Source organism: Grammomys surdaster, unplaced genomic scaffold (genome assembly GCF_004785775.1).
Source record: "Grammomys surdaster isolate TR1022 unplaced genomic scaffold, NIH_TR_1.0 126298, whole genome shotgun sequence".
Lineage (NCBI taxonomy): Eukaryota > Metazoa > Chordata > Mammalia > Rodentia > Muridae > Grammomys > Grammomys surdaster.
The window spans coordinates 1904037-1918994 of NW_021621098.1; the positions used below are offsets into that span (position 1 = coordinate 1904037).

Below are 14958 nucleotides of genomic sequence, written 5' to 3' on the forward strand. Positions count from 1 at the left end.
TCTCTCTCTCTCTCTCTCTCTCTCTCTCTCTCTCTCTCTCTCTCTCTTTATCTGCATGTGGTTTTTATTGTAAGGTCCATGTGAAAGTAAAACCAGTATATGTCACAGACCGTCCTCCTGGCTGATCAGGAAAAGGATGTTCTGCATCACTGCAGAACCCTTACAGTCTGAGCTTCCTGCTCCTCACATTGCATTGGCCACAACCAATCCTGACAGCAGGGTGGAAAAAGTAGACTGGGTCTTACCCTTGTGGCATCATGGGTGTGTGCTCCCCTGGGAATTACTAAGGACAGCAACCCAATCTGCCCCAGAAAGGAGACAGGGATCCTGAGAACGTGTAGGCTGTGGTTCTCAGTCTTAGCAGAATGACACTGTAGCTTATTCTAAAAATAAGATAAGGAAAGTCTTGTCCAGAATTATTTTTGTTTTACATATTGAAGTGGTTTACTGGCATCTTTTTAAATTTTTATTTAACAGCCCTTTCTGGGGTGGAAATAGTATACATGATATGAGGGAAAGTTATGCTTAATTATACATGGTTAAAATTGTTGGTAAGAAATTCTTGGCTGTGGGAGGGTTCGTAGGCTTTGGCTCTGTTTTTTGATGGGAGTCTAGCAGCTGCTGTTTTATTTCTTAAAATAACATGTCTTAACTTTTATTTCAAATGTCAATGAAGGAAATTTTTCTTTAAAACTAACTATTAAAATATTAACTGGTGCTCATTGAGTTTCTGTGGCCAACACTGTTGAACACTTGCACCCAGTATCTCTTTCAGTCTTCAGATAACCTTGTTACAGTGTCACATAAGTAAATCCTGGGGACTCAAGGCGAATACTGTGGATGCTGAGATGTTGACACAGATCCAGTCTCAGAAACACTGCAGCATACTGACTCGGATCTTAACTTTCATGAATCTTCCTTCTTCCCCATCTATAAACTAGAGAACATGCTCATTTGCAAAAATAATTATCTGAGCTTATTTTTCTTTTCTGGTTGCTGTGGCAAAAGACCCCGAGAGTAGCAGTTCAAGAAAGAAAGGGCTTATTCAGGCTCAAAGTTTGCAGGTGTAGCTTGTATCACTGTAGAGAAAACAAGGGAACACTGGCTTCAGATAGTTGGTCTACCACAGGAACAAGTGCATGGTACTCTTATTTATACAGTTCAGGGTCTCTGTTAGGGAATGATGTCACCCATGGTAGGAGGCATGCCTTCCTGCCTTAGTGTAATCAAGATAATTTCCACACAGGCATGCCTACTATCACCTTCCAGTTGATTCTAGGTTTTGTCAAGGTGACAATGAACTCTAACCATCACACATATATAAATTAGTATGTACTCAATAATAAGCATATGGATTGACTAGATTGCTCTCTCGAGGAAGACAGTCTATGACACATTTCCATATTAAGGAGACTAAGATATGCCCGTCAGCCTCTACTGATTCAAAAGTGTGTGAAGACAGTAATTGCTTGAGAACTGTTATTGCCATGATGTGGAGTGGAGCTCTGGAATGGAATTGAGAAAGTTCCCAAAGATCCTAAGGCTGGTTTTGGAATGTTTTATGGTACATAATTAACCATTAGCTGTAGATACTTCAGTAACATATTTAAAAGCACATATTTACAGGCATTAAGAATATAGATGCTAGCTGGGCGGTGGTGGAACACGCCTTTAATCCCAGCCTTTGTGAGGCAGAGACAGGCGGATTTCTGAGTTCGAGGCCAGCCTGGTCTACTGAGTGAGTTCCAGGACAGCCAGGGCTACACAGAGAAACCCTGTCTCGGAAAACCAAAAAAAAAAGAATGTAGATGCTAATTGCCTACTTACTTTTTGTGTTCTTTATTCTTCTTAAGACATATACACATAATTTCATTTTAGAATGACAAAATCCGTCCCCCTCCCCAGTATTTATATAACACACAAGTATTAGGTCATGGCTTTTCTTTGGTCACTTTTTATTGGCATGAATATTTAAAATTTTTCATTATATACAATCAGTATGCAAGGTAGTGTTTTATATACAAGTATATATTATGCATTGGGCATATTACTTCCATGGCCCCCTTACCCACAACTTTTTCAATCTCTCCTTTCCCATTGGTCTCTTTGCTCTTCTACCAAGCTTCACTTCTAATTCATGCCATATACCACACACACACACACACACACACACACACACAGAGTTTTGTATAAAAGCATGACATGTAAGAACCACAAGTAACAGAAAGCACACATTTGTCTCTCTGAGGCTTAATTTGGATCTACTATGCAATAAACAGCATCCCTAGAACTTACCTAATCTTTTCCACTGGGAACTGCACACACTATATAAACTAACTTCCTATTCTAGGTTCCGTTAAAAAGGGAGGTGATTTAATGTGACTATGTAGAATCATACCTGACCTGTCACCACTCGTCCTTTGATAGCCTTCCAAAATTAGGTCACTATCACTTCCTGCTTGGATTCAGAGTCTTCATGTCCATCACAATTTAGTTTTCAATTCCCTGATGCTCGCCTAGATTTTGTAGTTCTGGAATTTGTCATTACCTTCCTGGTAAACTCCATTCTTAATGGGCAGATGACCGAGGGCCACTTGGTTCTGATATGTTTATCCTACTCTTTGCTACACATGTAGTTTGTATTTAACTTCTTTTTTTTTTCTCCTCCCACTCCACCCCCTGCAACCCCGCTCTGAGACAGGGTTTCTCTGTATAGCCCTGGCTGTCTTGGCACTTGCTTTGTTGACCAGGCTGGCCTCTGCCTCCTGAGTGCTGGGATTAAAGGTGTGCACCACCCAGCCCAGCTCTGTATTTAATCTCTTAATTGCTAAAAATCCATATCAGGGTCCGTGCCTCCCATGGACCTTTGTGTTTGTTTCATATTCTCTGATTTACTGGTAAATTAAATTCATTGACTTACCTTTTCAAAACTGCTCTTATCCCACAGACTTTTAGTCACCTTTATTACATATTCTACCAGGGAAATGTATGTTGTTCATGTTCATGGATTGGATGATTTTGCTGTTTTCATAGTAATTACAATTTTAAAATTTAACTTGCCTTTTCATGAGTATTTTCTCTTATCCTAGCCATCGGCTCCATTTAGAATGTCATTCAAGACGCTCTCTTATCAGCTGCAAACATATGTATTCCTCAACTAGTCACCAACTTCATCTTATGTCATGGCCATTCTTAGGGTTGTTTCCTTGGGAAAGATAATTGTCTGGCATTAAAGCCTCGTTCCCCACCACCACCGTTTTTGTTTTCCTCTGCTGATATTTCTGGGATCTTGCGAATGGTAACCAATGAGCAAGTTGTGGTGCCTCAGAGTCTCTAGGACCCTCTTGTAACCCACTCATGTCTCTCCTAACCCAGGGCCTTAAAGCTGCTGACAACGACCCCACGGCTCCACCATATGACTCCCTCTTAGTCTTCGACTACGAGGGCAGCGGCTCCACGGCTGGCTCCTTGAGCTCCCTCAACTCCTCCAGTAGCGGTGGGGACCAGGACTATGACTACCTGAATGACTGGGGACCCCGCTTCAAGAAGCTGGCCGACATGTACGGCGGCGGCGACGACTGAACGGCAGGACAGACTTGGCTTTTGGACAAGTATAAGCAGTTTCACTTGATATTCCCAAAAAGCATACAGAAGCTAGGCTTTAACTCTGTAGTCCACTAGCACCGTGCTTGCTGGAGGCTTTGGCGTAGGCTGCGAACCAGTTTGGGCTCCCAGGGAATATCAGTGATCCGATACTGTCTGGAAAACACCGAGCTCAGCTACACTTGAATTTTACAGTACAGAAGCACTGGGATTTTATGTGCCTTTTTGTACCTTTTTCAGATTGGAATTAGTTTTCTGTTTAAGGCTTTAATGGTACTGATTTCTGAAACGATAAGGAAAAGACAAAATATTTTGAGGCGGGAGCAGAAAGTTAAATGTGATATGCTTCAACCCACTTTTGTTACAATGCATTTGCTTTTGTTAAGATACAGAACGAAACAACCAGATTAAAAAAATTAACTCATGGAGTGATTTTGTTACCTTGGGGTGGGGGGGATGAGACCACAAGATAGGAAAATGTACATTACTTCTAGTTTTAGACTTTAGATTTTTTTTTCACTAAAATCTTAAAACTTACGCAGCTGGTTGCAGATAAAGGGAGTTTTCATATCACCAATTTGTAGCAAAATTGAATTTTTTCATAAACTAGAGTGTTAGATACATTTTGGTCTTAATCCATGTACACTTTTTTATTTTCTGTATTTTTTCCACCTTGCTGTAAAAATGGTGTGTGTACATAATGTTTTATCAGCATAGACTATGGGAGAGTGCAGAGAACTCGGAACATGTGTATGTATTATTTGGACTTTGGATTCAGGTTTTTGCATGTTAATATCTTTCGTTATGGGTAAAGTATTTACAAAACAAAGTGACATTTGATTCAATTGTTGAGCTGTAGTTAGAATACTCAATTTTTAATTTTTTAATTTTTTTTAATTTTTTTTATTTTCTTTTTGTTTGTTTTGTTTTGGGGAGGGATAAAAGTTCTTAGCACAAATGTTTTACATAATTTGTACCAAAAAAATTACACACAAAAAAAAAAGGAAAGAAAAGTAAAAGGGGTGGCCTGGTACTGGCAGCACTAGCAAGTGTGTGTTTTTAAAAAACAAAACAAACAAACAAAAAAATAAATAAAAAAGAGAAAAAAAAGAAAAAAAAAAGCTTTTAAACTGGAGAGACTTCTGAAACAGCTTTGCGTCTGTGTTGTGTACCAGAATTCAAACAATACACCTCTGACCCCAGCGTTCTGAATAAAAAGCTAATTTTGGATCTGGTGACTGGTTTGAACTTTTTCATTTCTCCTCTGAAGCTGCTCTGAAAGTTGCAGAAACCCCAAGAGCTAGGCAGTCATTGGGAGCAACAGTCGCAAATTATGTGTTTGTCCTTAGCCCCTTCATATGGAAGGAAATGATAGGCATGGCAAATATGTATTCCAAACCACTGTCACTTGAGAGGTTACCACCAGCAGATTACCATCTTGTGTTATAACTCGTGGCAATGGTATAAAAGTGACGTCATAAACTTCATTGAACACCATGAAATTGCTAGCTCTCCTTTTGCTTCCACCCAAGCTGGTGGCTATGCCGAGATGGGTGGTGGGCATGGCTTTGGGAGCAGCAATGGACACCTGCTGGTTCTCCTGTACTTCAGGGGAGACTATCTATGTCCTTAGTAAAGCATTCTCAGGCTTAGTTCCTAACTCTAACTCAACTTTTGTTTTAGTGATATGTGTAGTATGTGCTACAATGAGGAACAGAGAGGGCACCAGGCTAAGTTTTATAAAACTGTTTGTGTCTCTTACTGTGATTCATGATTGAATTTTATGAGACTTGCGGGAACACTCAATATTTTCTGTCTGCATTCAGAGTCTTCACACCATCTATTCTTACACTCTAGGCTTTAGAAAACGCACAACATACCTCTCAATAATCCCTTTATTGTCTTCTAAATATAAAGGTTATTGTATATACACAGCAAAGTTTGCTTTTCTATTGACTTACTCAGTGGGCAGTTCTTGCTTGTTACAGTTCTGATCCATAGATGCTAGGACTCTGGATTTCTATAACAAAACCAGACTAAATTGGTACATCTTTGCTTAAAATGGATTCATAGATCATGCCCACATGCTGTTTGTACATTTAAAATGAAAACTGAACTGACTTACAAATTCAAATGTGAAATTTATATCAAGTAGATATTTTTAAATCATCTGGGTATAGTGCACATCTACAATTCCAGCATTAGGAGGCAAAGACAAGAGGGTCATCACTAGTTAGAGGCCACCCTAGTCTACATGCCAGGTTCCAAGCCAGGCAGTGCTACATAGCAAGAGCATCACACACACACACACACACACACACACACACACACACACATATATTTTTTTTCAAAAGTTTCATTTTTACAAATACTGTCCACTCCCATTGTTCCTTTATAAAACCATTTCTAAAACAGATTTCAGAAAAACAGTTAAGAGTAGATGGTCTCATTTGGCTACAAGTAGGTTTTTTTACTCAACTAGTTGTAATTCATGGTTCTTTTTATCTGAACTATTTTATACACATTTGCATATAGATTTTATATCAATTTATATTCATGAAGATAGGGTTACATATCATATATTTTTTGTGACTTTCTTGTTTCACTATGACTATATCTTGGACATTGTTCCATATTACTATATATGTATTTCTACTTCATCCTTTTTAACTGCTACATAGAATTCCATATAATATGGACTTGATAGGTTTTTTTATTGAATCATTTCTTAATTCTGTTTCCTTTTTTTATGATTAAAAATGATTCCACAGTAAACAGTCTTGTGCAAGCCTCTGCATGTGGGAGTATTTTTCCAAATTAGAAGCTTGGAGATGGAATTACGTGATTCAAGAAACCAGAGTGAAGTTAATTAAACATGGCTAAAATTATAAATGTTTGGTGTTACTTCAATGAGCCTTTTAGCTAAAAGAAGCAGCTTTCTAAAACCAGCTACAGAATGCAAGATGGTCTAAGCAAGACCTTATTCTCTTTTCTGTGCAAATTAACCATAAAGTCAAGTCCTGTAGTAGCTTCAAGTGTTCTGCAAAATGCCTTACATATGTAGCACAATAAAGCCATGAAAATTTTGTTTATGAATGTTGTATTCAGACGCTATCCAGAAGCACACTTACCCTGGCCTGCCTTGGGAACTTGGGTCTAGCTGCAGTATGAGCAGTAAGCACATGCATGAAGAGGGATGTGGCCCCCTGGTAAAGGCCACATAATGAGATAAAAGTATGCATGCTTTATATTTCAGCAAGACCTACAGATTGTCTAGTTAAAGACAACACAGCTTAAACCATCACAAGAATCTTCTCCCCCTTACTCGCGCAGTCTGGATGTAATGAAAATTAAAGGTTTGCCATAAGGAGACCAGTGAGTTGGTTCAGCAAGAAATGATCTTTGCTTCCAATGCACCTTGAGTCAAATCTGCAGAACCTCTATGTGGAAGGAGGGCACTCACTCAACAAAGTCATCCTCTGACCTCTACAAATACAGTATGCATGCATGCAACAACAACAATAATAAAAAGTTTGCCATTCAGATCGGCACCATGAGATTCCCTCCTGAAGACGGGCAAAGGGACCTATCTTCTCTGTATGTGTAAGGCGTATGTATTCCCTCAAGTCTGTTTTTATTCCCCTATAGACTTTCCTAACATTATCCCCCCAATAATAAGGATGAGTTCTTCACAAGCTTGTTTTCCCAGTAGTTTGATAATCTTTTGAATTCACTACAGTGTTTTTTTTTTAGCACAGAATTTTTTCATAATTGTTTTAGGGTTATATTTAAAAGGTACATTTCTGAGATTTCCCCAATGACATTTAGCACTTTCCTTCATGATAAACCATAACGTTGAAAGTCAGCTTATGAACAGAATGTTGAAATGGAAGGTCTGTTTTCCAGACATCATTTGTTAAACATTTCAACCTGGACTCGATCATGTAACATGGAGCCTTTACCTAAACAGTTCTTGTGTATATAATGACGTCTTGGTCTCTTATTCTGTTTCATTGGGTCTTTGCTCGGTGCTGGATGATGCTATCCTATCATTTGGATAAGCCATTTCCCATGCTGGTCTCATCAATAAAGCTTTTCTATTATTTTTTTCTGCATTTTCCTTGTGCATGAGTTTCAGAAATATTTAGCCAAGTACTGCAACAAATTATATTTCAGCTTTTACTGAGTTGTAGAAAATTAATAGTGTCACTTCCCATCCAATTCTCCATGTTTTCTACCTTTGGGGTTTACTTCTACATTTTGTGTTTTGTGTGGTACTTTTTATTATTCTTAGGAAAGGACTTCCCTTCACACTTCAGTCTCTCTACTGCTGGTCTTACAGGTGTCTCTCAAGTTGACTGGCTTTGATATTTCTGATTTCTGCCTTGTTTTACCTTTCTGCAAGTTTCTTAACATTTTCTGATTACTCTTTCACTTTTCCTAAGAGAGAATAATGACAAGTTCTTTTTTCCATTTCCAAGACTAATAATTGGACCTTCCCCTGTACTGTTGAGGTAATAATCATTTTTATTGTTCTTGTCTGAAGTTGCAACACTATATTTCACATTATACGTAGCATTTACTATATATAGTAACTGAGATTCTAAATGTGCATGTTGAATTTTATAAACTACTTCTTTTGTTACCTAAAAAACTATTAATGCATTAATTGGCTGAATTATATTATTACTCTTAGATGGTCCAATATTAAATCTACCTTTTCCTGACATGAGCTCAGCCTGTCATAATATCTTTCTTTTAATGGGCTAATGTATTTGCCATTATTTTACTTGAGAACCTCAATACACACTGTTCTATGCCTCTCTGATTCTCTTGATTCTTGCTAAATTTTAGTCATAGATTTATGCTAGTCTACAATAAATAGTTTGGAAGATTTTTCCCCTATACCTCAGAATGTTTTACATAAATCATTTTTATCTTCTTATTAAAAAATTGCTAATCTATAACTTTACCTATATTGGGTCAGGTTTTCTCAATGATGAAATTTCTCAATAATTCGTGTGTTATGCTTTTTTTTCTGATCAGTTTTAACAACTTACATTTTTTTCCTGAACATACTGTTTTGCCTAACCTAAAAAAGGAAAAAAAAACTGACAGAAATTTGCAGCCTGTATTATCTTTTCACAGTCTGCCTCATTCCTTAAGATCTGTTGATTATTTCTTTTGTTTTCTCATTTCTCTTCTCAGACTCCTTTGCTTCTGTCTCCATTCAAGTAGCCCAAGGTTTATTTTACTTAGCTGCTATCAGTACTTGGGAGGCTACAACAGGAGGATTGCCATAAATTTGTGGACATCTTGGTTACAAACTGTGATCCTGACCAGCATAGAATATGGAAAGAGACCCTGTCTCAAGAACAACTGCCACCATCAACAATTTATTGTGGTAGAAGGTTTTTGTTTTGTTTTTGTTGTTGGTTTTTCTTTTTTTTTTTTGGTTTTTTATTGAGTAGTAGAGGTTTGCTCATTTGAGTATTTGTATATGACCTGTTTCAGCCTATTAATTTGTTTTACAATGACTAGTATTTTAATTGATTTTGGTTTATTCCCACACTGCTTTAGATTGGGGTGTTTTCAGGGAAGAGGAAAATATACCTAAACTACAGCATTATCATTTTACCAATGGGAGGTGCCTTTCTGAGTGGCATTCAGGGTTTTTATGAATTTCACTGTGTTTGGTATCAGTGTAAGCACACCTGTTTTCTTTCTCTGTGTTCTGTTTGTTGTTGGTTTGCTTTTACCAGAGGCATATTTTGTTTTAGTCTGATTAAACTCAGCTCATCTCTTCAGTGGTAAGGACTGCTGGTGGGATGTAGTAAACAGATGGGAAAGGAAAGTGTGAGGGTTTAAAGTCACTGCCATCTTCATAATGATAGTAAGACCCTGTATCAGCAACAACAAAAATCCACAGCAAAAATAAAGCTCTGATAAACTTTGTTGCTTTCCAGCTTTCTAAACAAAACAAAGCTGTTTAAATACCATTTTCCGACCGGCAGTATCATAGCCGACTGGCAACATCAGCCTTGACAGTATTGGAAATCAGGGGGCTCCAATCTTTTGTTTAGAATATGACCTCACTTTGCTGAAAGAGTCTCCAAGACATCAGCATGTGAACTGCAAAACTCAGAGGCATGTACAAGTACCAGGCCTGCATCCTCTCTGCCTCTCTGAAGCTTCATGTAGAAGTTGCTGTTCTCTGTCTGTACTGGGACCAGAATGTCATTTTCACATTTAAAGGAAACATTGGAAGGAAAACCGGAAGTCCTAAGAGATACTGTGTCCAGAGTTGTCACTTTTTGACTGACAGGAGATGGGTTTGATAAAAGGAAAATTCTGGACAGTAGGTTTCTAATACAATTTCAACAGTGAACACAAAAGTCAACAAATCCTCCTTCTTAGAGAGAAACAGCAACTCTTTACAACTTTTAATCTTGTTGTGAGTTCAAGGTTAGTCTGATCTTCACAGTGGGTTCCCGGCCATTCAGACCTACACAGTGAGACTAGCTTTCAGGAGTCCAAGGCAGAAGTACCAGGAGTTTGAAGCCAGCCTGTTACACTGTGAGAAAGACTCTCTAAAAAAATAAAATGGAAGGGATGGAGGAAAGGAGGGAGAAAGGAAGAAAGGGAGACTAGAATTATAATCAGAGAGGGAAGTGGTAAGACTATTTCTATTTTTTCTGTTGTTTGTTTGTTTTTATTTATTTATTTATTTTTTTAGTTAGTTGGTTGGTTTTTCAAACCAAGGTGTCTCTTTGTAGTCCTGGCTATCCTAGAACTCTCTGTAGACCAGGTTGGCCTCAATTCTTCATCATCATCTTCTATTGTCTTCTTCGTTGTCTTCTCCTCCTCTTTCTCCTCCTTTTTCTTCTTCCCTTCCTCCCCCTTCTTCTTCTTTCTTCTTCTATACTGACAGGCCTTGTGCATGCCAGCAAGTTACTACTGAGATACATTTCCCTGGCTGCTCACACACCTTCTCTTATTTCACTTTTTATTTTGAAAGTTTCATTAAGTTGTTTCTGCTGACTTTAAATTAACTGAATATCTCTGTCCCAATCATCCCAAAAGGCCTTAAACTTGAGATTCTGCTACCTTAGACTTCACAGTAGCTGGGAATATAGGCCTGGACCCGCAAGCCTGCCTTTCTTTCAGTGAAACAACAAATTCAGTGTTCTCTCCAATTGTCTCCCATTGGCCATCAGCATTCTACAAGGTTAGAAGTAAAAGCTAATGTACTGTCCTTCACTTCTCTTCTACCAAAAAGCTTCATTAAGAGATTACAAAATATGGAGGAAGTTCACTCTAGTAAAGACAAACTTATGTTTTCCACATATACAAATGGTATCTTCTATTACTGTGTGTATACCAATAAGGAATTGTGAGTATACAGTGCTGTGTCAGATAGGCTACCACAAGTGGAGAATAAAGTGTTGAAAAGCCAGTGGGCCAAAGGTCATGTGTAACTTGAAAATGGAAAGGAGGTTACAAGATACAGGAAGGCGCACAGGATGCAGGGAAGGTGAGGAAGAAAAGAGAGAGGAAAAAAGTGCCACGTATTTGGGGAAAAAGTCAGAATCCTTGTAAAGTAGCCCAGAACCTTGAAATACCCAAGATTCAACTCACAGGCCACATGAAGCTCATGAAGAAGGAAGACCAAGTGGGGGTGATTCGGTCCTTCTTAGAAGGAGCAACAAAATACTCAAGGGAGCAAATATGGGCACAAAGTGAGGGACAGAAACTGAAGGAGGGGCCGTCTGAAGACCACTCCACCTGAGTATCCATCCCATGTGCAGTCACCAAAGGTAGATGCTGATGTGGAAGTCAGGAGGTGCATGCTGATAAGAGCCTGATATGGATATCTCCTCAGAGGTCTTCAAGAGTCTGACATATTCAGAGGCAGATGCTCACAGCTAACCATTGAACTGATCATGGGGTTCCCAATGGAGGAGTCAGAGTGAAGACTGTAGGAGCTGAAAGGGTTTGCTGCCCCATGAGGAGAGCAACAATACCAACCAACCAGATCTCTCAGGGTCTAAACCACCAGCCTGGGAGCACTTAGGGAGGTATCCATGGCTTCAGCTGTATATGTAAGGGTGGAGGTCCCTGCTGAGCATAGGTAGGAGAAGAGATTCTTGGTCTCATGAAGGCTGGATGCTCCATGGGGTGGGAATTTGAGGGTGGGGGGGTGGGAGTTGGGTGGGTAGGTTGGGGTACATCCACAGAGAAGCAGGGGGAGGGGTGAGGTGATAGGGGGTTCCTGGGTGGGTGGGGGATGGGGTAAGGGGATAACATATGATATGTAAATAAAGCATCCAATAAAAAAAAGAAATAAAATTAAAGGAGGAATTCAGGTACTTGAGCTCTGAAGTCAAGAACGCATACTGCTTAGAGAGGCGCTGAGTTTGGCTCCCAATACCACAGGATATGGGTTCACCTTTTATAATTACAGCTCTTCTGGCCATATATACATATGTGTACATGTGTTCTTGTGCACATATACACATGTGCAAACCCATGTGTGCATGCAAGCACACACAAACACAGATAATAAAAAATAATAAATAAATGAATAAATAAATAAATAAATAAATTTATTTCTTTTTAAAATCCTGTGAATAGAAAATGACATGAGTGGATATCTGTAAAATGTTTTTTGACAAACAGTAGGCATAGATTAAAAATAATTCTAATTGTCTTCATTTCTGTTACAACAAATGCCTGTGATGAGTTTGTGTACAACATCAGTTTGAGAATACAATTACTTTCTATAACTGATTTTAATAAAAATAGATCCACTTGAGAATTGCAATCTTATACCTAATCTCAGTGATGGGACAAGATTAGTGTTGAATTCTCTGTCCTGGAAACTGGTATCAATCAGAAGGAGGATGGACACATGTCTGTTATTCCATACCAATATATATTTCATCGAGTATATTCCCTTATTTCTGTGTTAGAAGCCTACACCTGTTGACCTCAAGATGAATACTTGAGTATGAGTCAGGAAAATGCATGTTAAACTCAATTACTAAAGGATGTCAGCATCAACAATCAGTTGCTTTGCTTTTGATCTTCACACCTACTTGGTTTCGCACATAAAATTTCAAGTTTAAGAGTGACAGACTTTATCTTCTGAGTTCCAAAAGTCATCAGTGAGCCATCATTCTTTCAGAATCAACATTGAAGGAACAGTCTGTATAAAGCAAGCTAAAGTTTATACACGTTCCCATGGAGTTTTGATTCTGTCTGGTCAAGGCATTTACAGTGATAACTGATATCCATGGCCAGGGAGGAAACTCTCTCCCAGTGTAGCTTAATGTTAAATGGTTTCTATATTTAACAGTAGTTGAAACTGATAATATTTTCTTGTTGGGTAAGTAATTTTTATTATTTCTTTCTTTATTTATTTAATTAATTGGGTTTTTTTTTTGAGACAGGGTTTCTCTGTGTAGCCTTAACTGTCCTGGAGCCCACTCTGTACAGTCTGGCCAGAAACTCAGAAATCCACTTGCTTGTGCTTCCTGAGTGCTAGGATTAAAAGAGTGGGCCACCACCCCTCTCTCCCTTCCCTCTCTCTCTCTCTCTCTCTCTCTCTCTCTCTCTCTCTTTCTCTCTCTCTCTCTCTCTCCCTGGTGTCTCATTATGTATCTCAGATTTTTTGCACTCATAAGACATTCTCTCTTCAGCCACTCAAGGAATTTGGAGCCTCTTAAGTGCTGAAAGCAGAGACACTGTTACACAACTGACTACTTCTTAATCCTTTTCTTAAAATGATATTTTTAAGTCAGCAAAGTAGTACTTTTATTGTTCAGATAGGCAGCCATTGCATTCTGTAACACATACCTGAAGCTATGTATGGTGGCTCACTCTTACAACCCCAGCATTGGGAAGCAGATAAAAGAGAAGGAATAAAGCACCCTTAGCTATACAACAAGTTTCAGACCAGCCCAGGCTACAGAAACACATGGCTCAAGATGAAGAAACACAGAAAAATGACCCAATGGGTAAGAGTACTTGTTGCACAAACATTTGGACTTCTATGGAGATCCTAGAATACACATAACAACCTAGGGGTCCCAGGCATACCTGTAAACCTCTGAGGCAGAAGTATCATTGAGGCTTGCTAGCTTCCCTAGCTGAGAAAATGTGTACCCAGGTTCAGGATGAAACCATGACTCAAAGTAACAGGCATAGAATTATAGAGAAGGACTCTGGGCACACACACACACACACACAGACAGACATACACACACAAACAAACAGACAGAGAGACAGAGAGACAAGGACAGAGAGAGACAGACAGAGACAGAAACAGAGAGACAGCGACAGAGACATAGATGTGAATACTAATGTTCATATACTCTCAGACACATACAAAGAAAAATATTTAACCCGGAAATTGCCAGAAGAAAAACTTAGTTGCCTACGTCGTGTTTCAAACATATGCCATTATCAAAAACAGCCTTTCTATGTCCTAAAGAACTTAGCTCTCATACTGAGGTTAATTAGAGTATTGCTTTGCATGATTCCAGGCACCAGTGGCCAGAAAGCTTCCATACTTATCATCTTCACTTCCCTAATTGGCAGTTCTGGAAGAAAATCCAAGTATATCCAGGAAACCTGGAAGCATAAAAATGCTAAAAATTGATTAAATTGTCTGGAAATGATAGATTCTAAAGAAATTTAATTTTATTACTTTGAAGATTTTCATATAGGCTTTGCATGTTCAAATGCAGATTTAATAACTCTGCTATGTTCAAAGTATCATCCATTTTAGCCAGGATTACCTGATTCTATATCCATTTTCTAATATTTCCATTTTTAATAGCACTATTTCTCTTAAATTCCTTGACTGTGTATATAGGAATCTTTTAAAAATTAGGTCACCATGCAGCATTAAACTTTAATAACTTGATATACTGACCATAGAACAAATATATCATATTGTGCCTTTGTTAATCATGATCCTATTTTTAATAAGAACTTAATACCAGTTTCTCCTGCTTTATAAAACTATCCAGCACAAGTAAAGACAATGTGATAAAATAACTGATATAAAGATATTTTATATACTCAGAAGTGCTATATAAATGCTAGAATTTAAACATTAATAACTAAACTTGGTATGTATTTCATGTAAATGGTACCTTATAGATGGAAACCTCAACAATGTGTATTTCATGTTCTGAAAGCTCCTATGTAGCTATCTCAGAGTATAGAATTGCTGTAACCCAGAGGCAGGCCAGGGATGAAGGTGTTTTTATGCCCATTTGTCTTTATATACTCACTTTATTTCTTAAAATGATGTAACCGTGTCAAGTTGGTCCAGTGGGTAAAAGT

General features: G+C 38.3%; 1 protein-coding gene across 1 annotated transcript in view; it reads left to right on the forward strand.

Annotated features, from left to right (window-relative positions):
- Positions 1–4838, forward strand: part of Cdh2 (cadherin 2) — a 209848-nt gene extending 205010 nt beyond the window's left edge. The window contains exon 16 of the mRNA XM_028759514.1: positions 3376–4838. Within this exon, the coding sequence (XP_028615347.1) occupies positions 3376–3582 (207 nt within the window). The 3' untranslated portion in view covers positions 3583–4838. The remainder of the gene's footprint in view (positions 1–3375) is intronic.
- Positions 4839–14958: the final 10120 nt, after the last annotated feature.